At 34.3% G+C, this 13,316-nt stretch overlaps 1 protein-coding gene across 2 annotated transcripts in view; it reads right to left on the bottom strand.

Moving 5' to 3' along the window:
• The window catches only part of NEMF (nuclear export mediator factor), a 47,559-nt gene that overhangs the window by 18,108 nt on the left and 16,135 nt on the right, over nucleotides 1–13,316 (bottom strand). For both annotated transcript variants that reach the window (XM_081289977.1, XM_081289978.1), the window contains exons 12-18: nucleotides 11,773–11,850; nucleotides 11,473–11,681; nucleotides 11,057–11,248; nucleotides 10,646–10,709; nucleotides 7,679–7,767; nucleotides 2,232–2,335; nucleotides 1,214–1,276 (exon numbers count right to left, since the gene is read on the bottom strand). In XM_081289977.1, coding sequence (XP_081146103.1) covers nucleotides 1,214–1,276; nucleotides 2,232–2,335; nucleotides 7,679–7,767; nucleotides 10,646–10,709; nucleotides 11,057–11,248; nucleotides 11,473–11,681; nucleotides 11,773–11,850 — 799 coding nt within the window. The remainder of the gene's footprint in view (nucleotides 1–1,213; nucleotides 1,277–2,231; nucleotides 2,336–7,678; nucleotides 7,768–10,645; nucleotides 10,710–11,056; nucleotides 11,249–11,472; nucleotides 11,682–11,772; nucleotides 11,851–13,316) is intronic.

Here is a 13,316-nt window from a genome sequence, read left to right as displayed (position 1 = left end):
AAATCAACTAATCATAAACTACAGGGTTTATGTCTGGAAACTCAATTCTACTTGGTGATCTATGTGTGTGCCCTTATGCCAACATCATATTGCCCTGATTACTGAAGTGTAAGGCCTCCAAATTTTCAACAATGCTTTTGCTAAACTGGGTTTCTTGCATTTCCATATGAATTTTAGGAGCAGTTCTGTTAAAAAAGAAAAAGGCAGCTGGAATTTTGAGACAGATTATACTGAGCCTATGAATTACTATGGGTAGTAATGCTGTCAGGACTTCCAATCCATACATGTGGGAGTCTTCCATTTACCAACAGTCCTCCTTTACATGGGTTGGGGATATATGTTCCAAAATGTCAATGTTTAAAAAACCAAATTGTTTTATTGATTTTCTTTATTGTTTTCTTATTTGTTTCAATTATTCCTACTTTAATCTTTATTATTTCCTTCCTTGTCTAGCTCTGAGTTATTTTTCTGACAAAGTATAAAGTCATTGATCTGAGTTTTTCCTCTTTTTAAGCATAGGAATTTATAGCTATAAATTTTCCTCTAAATAATCTAATTTTGATATATTATGTATGAGTTATATTGTTTAATTTCCACATATTTGTGAATTTTCCAAATTTTATACAACTGGTTTCTAATTTCATCCCATTAAAGTCAGAAAAATTATTGTGCATGATTTTAACTGTCTTAAATTTATTAAGATTTATTTTAAAAACTATCAAAATGGCTTATCCCAAAGAATGTTCATTATAGAAAAATAAATATTCTATTATTAGATTGAATGTTCTAGAGCTGTCTGTTGAGTTTAATTAGTTGATAGTGCTGTTCAAGACTCCTAGTTCCTTGTTAATCTATTGTCTAAGTATTCTAATAATTGACTAAAAGCTGGATTTTGAAGTCTCCAAATATGATTACAGATCTATTTCTTCCTTTAGTACTATCTGGCTTTGCTTCATGTAATTCTAGTAGATGCATATATGTTCATAATTGTTTTACTGTCTTCATAGGATACCTTTTATCACTACATTCGTGTGGGGGGGGGGGGCGGGGGTGCTGGGGCTTGAACCCAGGGACTTACGCATGAAAAGCAAGCACTCTACTAACTGAGCTATAGCCCCAGCCCCTATTATATCCTTTATTAAATCTTACAGTTAAAAAAAAAAATTTTTAAGGAAAGGAATTAAATTTTGAATAACAAATATATTATTATTACCTGTTGGATTCTTAATTACACAGCTAGTAGCTCCATGAAGATCAGCATGTACATAGATGTCACCTTAAAAAAAAGACAAATAAGAAATGATACTTTAAGTCCTATTTCTTTTTCTTCTTCTTTTTTTTTTTTGTGTGTGTGAAACAGGGTCTCACGATGTTGCCAATCCTGATCTCAAATAACTGGGCTCAAGCAATCTTCCTGCCTCAGCCTCCCAAGTACCTATAACTATAGGTATATGATACTGCACCTGGTTTTAACTCCTATTTCTTCTATTTTCTTAATAACTTTATTTTATTTATTTATTGTTATTATTTTTTTATGTGGTGCTGAGGATCAAACCCAGTGCTTCACACATTTGAGGCAAACACTCTACCACTAAGCCTTAACCCTAACCCTTAACTCCTATTTCTAAAGGTGAAAAATTGTTACAAACTTCAACAATAAAAAATTAAATTTTTTTTCGGGGTGAATGGGTACCAGGGATTTAACTCAGGGGCACTCAACCACTGAGCCATATCCCCAGCCCTTTTTTTTCTATTTTATTTAGAGACAGGGTCTCACTGAGTTGCTTAGTGCCTTGTTTTTACCCAGGATAGCTTTGAACTTGTGATCCTCCTACCTCAGCCTCCTAAGATACTGGGATTACAGGTGCGCACCACCATGTCCAGCTGAAAAATTATTTTAAAAATACTACTACACTGCCATTGGAGGATTAAAAACTATTTTATAATTGTTGTAGGAGATCAAAAGTCCAACACCACAGGGTTGAAATAAAGATACTGTGGCCAACTACAACTAAAAAATAAATATATATATAAAAAGTCCAACACCACAGGTTAGCTCAGAAGTACTACTTTAGGAATATCCACTTAAAATGAGAATTAAGTGGCAAAGCACATCTTCAACACATGAACTGTAAAGTATCAAACAAGAATACAGATGAAAATCAGTCCCTAACATTGAGATAACTGGTACAAACATTAAGAGAATTTTTTAGAATTTTAATCTTACCTACCTGGTGTTAAGTATCTTTTCACAATTATTTCATTCTGTTGCTGATCTCGTCCACCTATTATTAGATAGTTTTCTGAGCTTATGAACCACAGAAACTTCTCAAACCTACCAAATGGAAAGAAAACAAAGTTAATATTTTTTTCTTCTTGGCTGCCTATATTCACACCATTTAAAAAAAAAAAATCAGGAAACAATCCTGATTATGTAGGTTAAGGCATCTTGATGATTTAATTATTTTTAAAATATCAAGCCGGGGCTGGGGATGTGGCTCAAGTGGTAATGCGCTCGCTTGGCATGCACGGGGCGCTGGGTTCGATCCTAAGCACCACATACAATAAAATAAAGATGTGTCCACGGAAACTGAAAAATAAATATTTTAAAAAAAATTCTCTCTCTCTCTCTCTCTCCTCTCTCTCTCTTTAAGAAAAAAAAAAAATCAAGCCAATAGTAAGGGGTTTGTAAAATGAACACAAGGACAAAGAATGGGGGATAATCGTCCTCATAAAAAATATGTAACAAGCCAATAAAAAATAGTCAATCTGAAGAGGGTAATAAAGGGACAAAAAAGAATATAGAACAAGTGAGACTAGGAATATAGCTCAGTGCCTGAGTGATTGCCTAGCATGTGTGAGGCCCTGGATTCATTCACTAGCATGGGATAGGGAGACAAGACGGACAAACAGCAAATAGGCAGATTTAAATCTAAATATACTAGAGAATATATAAAATCTAAATGTGTTAAAGGCCTCAGAAAAAAAGGCAAAGACTATCAGAATGGAAAATAATGACAACAGCGTGGATATATATCTATATATACATCCTTATCACATATACATGCATGTATATATATGTGTGTGTACACATAGATTCACATTTCTTTAAAATATAAGGCTAAAAAGGCTGATATATGATGACAGAAAAAGATATATCATTCAAGAACTAACCAAAAAGGAAGCCGATTTAGTTATAACCCCTGACAAAGAATGAAAAAATAGTTAAAATCAAAAGGACATTTCATTAAAGTTGATAATAGGCTGTATTCATCAGGACGATATAATACTTCTAAATAGGTATCTCTTATCTTCTTATCCCTGTGTATGTAAAGTAAAAGAAGACATTGACAAATCTACAATATTTGAAAGTTCTTAAGCAGAACAAGCTTTTTGCCAATCTTTTTCAAAGTCTCAGAAAAATTCTGGTTAGCAAAACTAGAAAATCTGAATAGTCCTTATATCTACTAAGAATTTGAGTCCATAATGAAAAACTTTTCCATAAAGAGAACTCTAGAAATACTGAGCTTCACAAGTGAACTTCATCAAACATTTAAGGGCAAATGAAAAAAGGAACCTTCTTAGCTTGTTTTGTGAGGCCATATGACCTTGATACTAATTCCTAATAAGAATATTATAAGAAATGAAAATCATAGGCTATCCTATTGATCAAAAGAGATGTCAAATTAATTCATACTAAAAAAAGAGAGGAGACAAATAAAAAAAAAAAATCTGTTGGGTGCAAAACAGACAAGTGATCAGACTCAAGAAGCTGAATCTTATGCTTATGCTAACAATGGAAAAACCCAAGAAACAACTCAATTTACACTGTCTAATTCATACAAAGCTCAAAAACAGTATTACAAGTAGTAAAGGAAGATAGGGGTTAAGATGGGACTTCAGAAACAGGAGGACTGGCTGAAATCTATTCAGTTAGTTCCCTGTATTTTCTTTCTAGCTGTAAATATGTTTGTAACTCCCTTTCCACATCCTAAAGATATAGGAATAACATATATAATACATGTGATACATATAAAACAAAACAAAGAGTAAATGTCAAAAATACTGGATACTAAGCCCCCCCAGACTATTATTCCCACTGGGCTACCCATATGTTCACAGCCAGGTCTTCACCTTAAGCAAGGGAATAAAAGAATCATTTTGGAACATCAAGAAGAAAAGAGCTAAAGACCACAAGAATTTTATCCAAAATGGCCTACATGGATCATTATACAAGTCCAACCACTTCCAATCAGCATTTTTTAGTTTTTTTTTTTAAGATATTGATGAACCTTTATTTTATTTATTTATTTATATGCAGTGCTGAGAATTAAACCTAGTGCCTCACACATGGTACGCAAGAACTCTATCACTGAACCAAAAACCCCAGTCCCCTAATCAGCATTTTAATACTCTACTATAAAATGTGAATAGTTGGGGGGCTGGGGATGTGACTCAAGCGGTAGCACACTCGCCTGGCATGCGCGGGGCGCTGGGTTAGATCCTCAGCACCACATAAAAATAAAATCAAAATGTTGTGTCCACCAAAAACTAATAAAAATTTCTCTCTCTCTCTCTCTCTCTCTCAAAAAAAATGTGAATAGTGTGCTGGAATTGTGTAAGTTCAGTGGTAAAGAGCTTGTGTGAGGCTCTGGGTTCAATCTCTGGTAGGCAAATCAAAAGTTTGAGGCCAACCTTAGTAAGTTAGTGAGATCCTGTCTCAAAACAAAAAGTAAAAAAGGACTGAGGATATAGCTCAGTGATAAAGTGCCCCTAGTTGCAATCCTCAGTACACCACCACCACCACCACAACAAAAACACTTCTCAGCTAAATAAAACTAGAGCAGGATATAAAACAGGCATAAAGAACCAAAAGAGAGTTCCTAGAATTAAAAGCATAAGGTTAGAGATGTAGCTCAGTGACAGAATGCCTGCCCAGCATACTTGATTGAGATCCTAGGTTCAATCCCCAGTACCAGGGGAAAATTTTTTTTTTTTTAAATCATGATAGGAGGGGCTGGGGATGTGGCTCAAGCGGTAGCACGCTCGCCTGGCATGCGTGCGGCCCGGGTTCAATCCTCAGCACCACATACAAACAAAGATGTTGTGTATGCCAAAAACTAAAAAATAAATATCAAAAAACTCTCTCTCTCTCTCTCTCTCTATAAAAAAAATAAATCATGATAGGAATCAATAAATTCAATGGAAGAACTGAAAGTTGAAGAAATCTCTCAGAATGTATTATAAGAAAATAAGAGTTAAAAAACAGAAAACTCAAGAAAATTGGAGGACCCACCTAGGATGTTCCATAACTAAAACTGGATTTCCAGAAAAGAAAAAGACATAGTAGACAACAGGCAGTTTTTCAAGAACTGCAATGCTGGGGTATGGCTCAGTGGTAGAGCTCTTGCCTAGCATGCCCAAGGCCAAGGGTTTGATCCCCAGCATTGCAAAAACAGAAAGAATCATGTCAAGAAAATGTCTCAAAACTGAAGGTTAGGGCTGGGGCTATAGCTCAGTGGCAGAGTGCTTGCCTATCAAGTGTGAGGCACTGGGTTCAATCCTTAGTGCTACATAAAACTAAACAAAGGCATGCTGTCCATCTATAGCTATTAAAAAAAAAAAAAATTAAAACAACAACAAAACAAACAAAACCCAAAGGTTAATAGGGCCCAGAAAATATCCAGCATAATGGATTAAAACATCCTTATGAAATCATACCATCAGGAAGGGCAACAGGATTAATTAGACATAACTTTCCTAGCCTTATATTTGAATACACAATCAGGATTATTCTGCATCATGTACAACCACAAGAATAAGATCTCAATTAGAATAAGTTATACTCCATGTATGTATAGTATGCCAAAATATATTCTCTGTCATGTATATCTAAAAAGAACAAATAAAATAAAAATAAATTAAAAACAAAGCAAACATACTATCATGAAATTCTGGAAATTTTTTAGGAAAAAATGAGGAGAGAAAAAGAAGAAAATGAAAAATTACAAGTTTATGGAAGGCAAAAACAAGTTGCATATAAAATATCAATGTCAAAATAACATCTGGGCTGAGGGTATAGCTCAGTGACAGAGTGCTTACTTAGCAGGCACAAGGCCCTAGGTTGGATCCCCAGCACTAAAAAAAAAAAAAAAAAAAAAAAACACAAACAAAAACAAAAAAACCCTTGAGCTGGGCATGGCATGTGGTTTCAGCTATTCAGGAGGCTAAGCCCAGAAGTTCAAGCCAGCTAGCAACACAGTGGGATGCCATCCTCCACACACACACAAAAAAAATCCTTATGAAATCATACCATCAGGAAGGTATTCTTCTCAAAATCAATTCTGAAAGTTACTACAACAAAGCAATGCCTTCCAAAGTCTAAGTGCTAGGAAAATATAGTTTCAATATTATGTGCATGTAAAAAATTATATATATATGTTTATTTATTTCAAACTAGATTTCTACACCAAAAACCCTATTAAATATGAATAAAATTATTTTTTATACATTAGAGAACTTTAAACTAAACTTTACCTCCTGTACAAACCTTTCTCATGAAGCTCTGCACACACTCCATACCAACCAATAAAGAGAAGTGTGAGATCCAGGACAGAAAATCCAACACAGAGGGGGAAAGAGATCTTCTAAGATAATAATAAAAGGAGATTTTAATATGCTAAGATGCAGGTCAAAAGCTCCAAGAGAGACCTCTGACCTCTACAAGGCAATAATAATAAAGGAATTTCACTTGAAAGAGAATCTGAAGATGAATTAGCGATAAAAATAAAAATAAGGGCTGGGTTTGTGGCTCAGTGGTACAGTGCTCGCCTCACATGTGTGTGAAGCCCTGGGTTCAATCCCCAGCACCACATAAAAATAAATAAATTAAATAAAGGTATCATGTCTATCTACAACCGAATGAATATTTTAAAAAAAGTAAAAAATAAAAAATAAAGCAAACCCTGCCTGTAATCCCAGCTAGGCAAGAGAATCCAAAGTTTGAGCCAGCCTGGGCAACTTAAGAAAATTCTGTCTCAAAATAAAAAACAGGAAATAAAAACAGCTAGAGATATAGCTCAATAGTAGAGCACCCCTGGGTTGAATCCCCAGTATCACAAAAAAATAAAAGAAATAGAAAGCAAATGAAACAAGAAAATTATTGACTAAGCAAGATAAAAAACTGAGCAAGAAGCCAAGCACAGTGGCACACACCTATAATCCCAGTGACGTGGGAGTCTGAGGCAGGAGGATCACAAGTTTGAGGCCAGCCTGGGCAACTTAGTAAGATCCTGTCTCAAAATAAAAATAAAAGTGTCTCTGGATTCATTTCCCAGTACTGCAATTTAAATATTCAAACTGTCATTGATGACTATCATTCTTGACAAAATTATTCTGTAAGTGTGTGAGTGCAACAGAGCACAAATAAGAAAGAAATGAAATTCTCATCTTCCATAGTTAGAAGTCAATAGTAAGACTGTAAAAAGGAAAAAGTAAGCAGCAATATAAGCATATTATAAAAAAAAGGCGAAGAAAAGAGAAGGCAATGGGAATGAGGTGAAGAATTACAGGGCTACTGGTTTTGTAATAAAATTTATAGAACTGCTGGACCTTCTAAATAGTGTACTTGTACACTGCTGATAAAACAAACTAAGTTTTAAAAAGGGAGAACACTTACCAATATACTTTTCTTGCTTTCTGAATAGAGGTGACTGTTTGAACTTCTTTTAATGTTTGCTTTGTTTTCTTTTCTGCTGATTTGAATGCCTATTTACAGGAAAAAATAATAAACTTTTAAAATAATTTGTTCAGAATGTATTTAAATACACCGAGGTAAACAATGGGACAAGAAATAGTTTTGTGTTTTATGATACTGGGGACTGAACCCAAGCCCAAGGGTATTCTACCACTGAGCTATATATCCCTAGCCGTTTTATGTTTTGTTTTTATTTTTTTAAATATTATTTAATTTATTTATTTTTATTTTTTTAAAGTATTATTTTAATTGTCAACAAGCCTTTATTTTATTTATTTATATGTAGTGCTGAGAATTGAACCCAATGCCTCACACATGCTAGGCAAGTACTTTGCCACTGAGCCATAGCCCAGCCCTTGTTTTGTTTTTTTGAGACAGGGTCTCCCTAAGTTGCCCAGGCTAGCCTTGAACTTAGAATCCTCCTGCCTCAGCATCCTGAGTTTCTGAGGTTACAGACATGCCTCCATACCAGCTAAGAAATACGTTTTATTTGTTTTGTTTTTCATAAACACATCCATTTTTATTAAGTATGCAAAAAAATGCACATAAGATTATAGTAACTCAAACATTTTACTTACCAATGATTGGAAAATTTTTACAGTAGTTTTTAAAACTAGCATTTTCTACCCACTAACATATACATATTTGAAAGTAATGAAGAACAAAATATTTTGCCTTAAATATTAAAATAACTTAAAAGTCAAAACTTGAACATATGCAAATATTAGCTCAAGGCATACAAATAAAGAACTACCTTGTTCACTTATCAGATTCCAAGTGCTATCATGTTGCTGGTTTTAAGTGGATACAATAGTGAACAAGATGGGAACAAAGCCCCCTCACACACCCCACTGGAGTCTATGAAAAGAGGCACTATTAAACAAGTACTCATTCAAATAAACATATGGTAAGTGCTTCTAAGAATGTTATCAAAGCATAACAAGGGAACCCAATTTATACTAGATTTTGATCAAAGAAGGTATCTCTGAGGAAATGGCATTGAAGCTGAAATCTAAAGGATCTATGAAGTTATCAGACTGAGAATAGGAAGAAGAGACCTATCAACAGAAAGAAAAGACCAGCTAGTAGTGATCATAGGATAAAATACCATGAAATGAAATCAGAGATCAAAACACAATTTGAGTCAAATGTATGAAAGATGATATATCATGAGCTATGTAATGCTTTAAATAATCAATAAAAAAAAAAAAAGAAATCAGAGAGCAATAGATAGAGGCAGACTTCATGAAGGTTACTCATTTAACATACATTAAAGTTACTGTTCTATTCCAGGCGCTATTCCAGGGATTAGGATGCAGCAATCAATAAAACAGACAAAGATCCTACATTTTGCTGGGTATGGTGGCACAGGCTTGCAAATCCAGCTACTGTGGAGGCTTAGGCAGGAGGACTGTTAAGTTCAAGGACAACCTGGGCAACTTAGTGAGACCCTTTTGTTTTTTTTTTAAAAGGGGGTAGGGGGTATATATAACCCAATGCAGAGTACTCCTGGATTCAATACCAGTACTGAGAGGAAAAATCCTACTTTTACGCAATCTACATTTCAGAGGAAAAACATAAGTATTCCAACAGGTACGTCTGTTGGCAAGATTTTTTTTTTTTTTTTTTGTGGTGCTGGGGATTGAACCCAAGGCCTTGTGCATACAAGGCAAGTACTCTACCAACTGAGCTATCTCCCCAGCCCTATTGGGAAGATTTTTTTAAAGAAGAAATCAACAAAGTAGAGATTCAGGGTGGTACTAATTTTATTAAGTGGTCAACAAAATCTTCTCTGGTAAAGTCTCAATTTAAGGAGATAAGTGAATGAATTGAATGATCAAACCATGAAAATTTCAGGAAAGAGCATTCCAGGTAGAGAAAAGGAAATGCAAAGGCCCTGAGAGGACAATTTACCACGGCTTTAGCCAGAAAGAATGCTTAAGAGGAAGAATTCAAGTGAAGAGGTCAGAGGAAAGCAGATCACACAGGCCCTTAAGGCCAAGAGAAGGGTTTTGAGTTATATAAAAATGGAAAGGAATTAAAAAATTTTAAATAGAGGAGAGAATGGACTTCACTTGTGATTTAAAAGCATCACCAGGATTGCTATTGGAGAACAGGCTGTATTGGGAAAAAGGTAGGACACAAATCCAATTAAGAGACTGCTATTATAGTCCATACGAACACAGAAAATGAAAGGCTGACCCATGAAAAAAGAGATGTGTGAGGTTCTGGTTAATACTTTAAAGTAAAAACCAAAAAGATCCACTGATAGGTTGGATATGATTTATGAGCAAAAAGTTCAGAACCTCTCCAACATCTGAGCAGAGAAGAATAGAGAGGAAAAGGTTTGAAAAAGAAAATAAATACTGGAAATACATTTAAAGCACCATTAAATTCAAAAGACCTTTCTGAATTAAAAAATCTCATTTAGGCAGGTGTGGTGGCACACACCTATAATCCCAATGGCTTAGGAGGCTGAGGCAGGAGGATTGTGAGTTCAAACCCAGGCTCAGCAACTTAGCAAGGCCCTAGGCAACTCAGTGAGCACCCTGTCTCTATAAATAAAAATATAAAAAAGATATGCCCCTATTTCCCTTTTCATTATTCAAACAGAATTCAAAACATTTTTTTCCCTATGGCATAAAAGTAAAGTTTGGTAGAATAAATTCTTAAAGAGCAGAAATTACTAAACACCTTTTTATTTTATTAATACATTACATTTTCTCAACATTATTGCCAATATTTTACAGGTATATGGCTCAGTGTTTAAGTACTTGGGTTCCACCCCCAGTCTCAAAAAAATTTTTTAAAATTTCATTTAAACAGAAAAAATAGTTAAGGCTATTAAAGCAGGCGAAAACAGTTAACATTCACTCTAATATTAAATACCTTCTCAGCAGCTTCAACAGTCTTTTGTGTTTTCTTGGCAGCGTATCTCTTGTGATCATAATACCTAGAAAAATATATCTCTTAACTTTAAGTAACATATTTATTCTTTAGTTTTCTACTTATTTCTAATTTTACAGATTATTTAATCACAGAACAAAGCTGAATAATGCACCAAATTAAATTTTTAAAAAGGCATTTCCAGAGGGGGATAGGGTTTCCATAATGTGAGGGGGAACCAAGAAAATTTCAATACAGTGTATTTTCCAGCTTTCCATCTGTACACTAAAATAAAGTATTAATACTGGGGCAAAGGGAGTATTTTCACCAAAACAATTGCTCTTAACATTCTTAATACTCAACTGACTTATTGCAGATAATATGTTACCTAAAATTTGTGTTCAAATGACTTACTTCTTGGCATTGGCATATGCTGATAAGCTGAGATCAACATCAACGAGCAATGGCTTATTTTTCTGAGGCTTCTGCAGCTGTTTGTTCTTTTGCTTTTTCTTTTTTCCTTTTGGTGGTTCAGTTTCATTTTTCTCAACACTGACATCACCATCAACATCGTCATCTTCCTCCTCTGATAATAAGTATGGATTTCTATTAAAAATATTCAATAGTATTTCACTAATGTCAATGACATCACTTTTTTATTTTCATTTTTTTCCTCAATGAAATTATAAATGGCTTGTTTCATTATTTATTCTAGTGTAAATTAATTTTTTCTAAGAATAAATTTCAAAAGAAAAAAATTAAAATACAGTGAACAATTAAATAACAAAATAAAGATAAGCACTGACTACTTAACTAAGAACCAAACTTACCTTAGCAGCATTGTAACATGATTTGTTTGTAGTTTTAATTCTTTGATTGCACTTGCAACAGGGTCTCCTTGAGCTTGGGCTTCTTTCACGATTACCCCGATTTCTGTCCAATCTATCTGGTTGGCTAAAGCACTTCGAACTACCTGAATGGCTCTGTCAACTATCTGTAGGTTCATTTCTATGAGTTCTCCTTTCAGTTTGTCTATTTCCTTAAAAAATAAACCAAATACATATACTATAATGCCAGTTGAGGTTATCATTAAAAAAAAAAAAAAAACATGAAAAAGCTAAACACAATACCTGAGCCTGTTGAAGAGCTTCCAATCTGTTTTCGTGATCCTTTCGGACATTATCTAATTTCTTCAGTGCTTGTTTTTCCTTTTGGTGACAAAACACACTTAAAAATTAGATTTCTCCTACTTTATGGCACTTTCTCTTAACTCCTAAAATTCACTATTCTGGTCCCACCTCTGCCGCCTTAATGTCATTTAGCTAGCTCAAGTTCCCCCTAGTCCATTTTTCCACCAGAAAATGTTCCATGCTCCAAAATTACTTCTCTCCCTCTCCTCATATACCTCCTGTGCCCTAAACAGGAAGGTGTTCTGATTAAAGATTACATTAAATTGTAAGATATGCCCTTTGTCATTATTCAAACAGAATTCAAAACATTCTTTTCCTATGACATAAAAGTAAAGTTTGGTAGAATAAATTCTTAAAGAGCAGAAATTACCAAACACCTTTTTATTTTATTGATACATTACATTTTCTCAATATTATTGCCAATATTTTACAGAGCACTTTCCTCCTAAATTAGAAATACAAAGTTTTATGGTGATTATCTGACCTTCTATATAGCATTTTATCATATCGAATTTACATTTCAAGGGGCTGGGGTTTTGACTCGGTGGTAGAGTGCTCGCCTAGCATGTGCGAGGCTCTGGGTTCAATCCTCAGCACCACATATAAATAAATGAAATAAAAGTAGTGTGTCCAACTACAAAAAAAAAAAAAAAAAAAAAGAAACATTAAAAAAAAAAGAATTTACATTTCAAGGTTGATTTGGGGACAAATTTTCTAATAATATTAACAACACCAAAAATTAGTGAATATTAAAATGTGAGATGAAATACCAAAAAAGATTTACAAGAATATGATTAAAAGAACCCAAGAAGATTACCAAAATAAATTAATGTTTGGGACCAGAAGTAGTTCAGATTTTAAGTTTCCTGGATTTTTTAATATTTGTATGGACTTTACCAGCTGTATAGCCCTAACACGAAAATCTGAAATCTAAATCTTCCTGAGCACCAATGACACTCAAAAAGTTTCAGATTTTTGGGCTGGGGTTGTGTTAAGTGGCAGAGCACTTGCCTTGTACAGGTGAGGCACTGGGTTTGATCCTCAGCACCACATAAAAATCAATAAGCGAATAAAATATTTTTTAAAAAAGTTTCAGATTTTAGAGCATTTCAGGTTTTCAGATTAGGGATGCTCAATCTGCAGTTTTTATTTTTAAATTTTTTTTTTAATATTTATTTTTTAGTTTTAGGTGGACACAATATCTTTATTTTACATTTATGTGGTGCTGAGGATCGAACCCAGTGCCTCATACTAGCGAACACTCTACCACTGAGCCACAATCCCAGCCCCTTATTTTTAATTTTCAATCTGAAGCCAGGCACAGTGGTACCTGTCTGTAATCCAGCAACTCAGAGGCTGAGGCAGGAAGATCACAAGTTCAATGTCAGCCTCAGCAACTTAGCAAGCCCTTAAGCAACTCAGTAAAAAGGGCTGTGGATGTAGCTCAGTGGTGAAGCACTCTTGGGTTCAGTTCCCAGAACAAC

Source organism: Spermophilus citellus (assembly GCF_964194105.1).
Source record: "Spermophilus citellus genome assembly, chromosome: 4".
NCBI lineage: Eukaryota > Metazoa > Chordata > Mammalia > Rodentia > Sciuridae > Spermophilus > Spermophilus citellus.
This window is presented reverse-complemented; position numbering and strand designations above follow the sequence as displayed.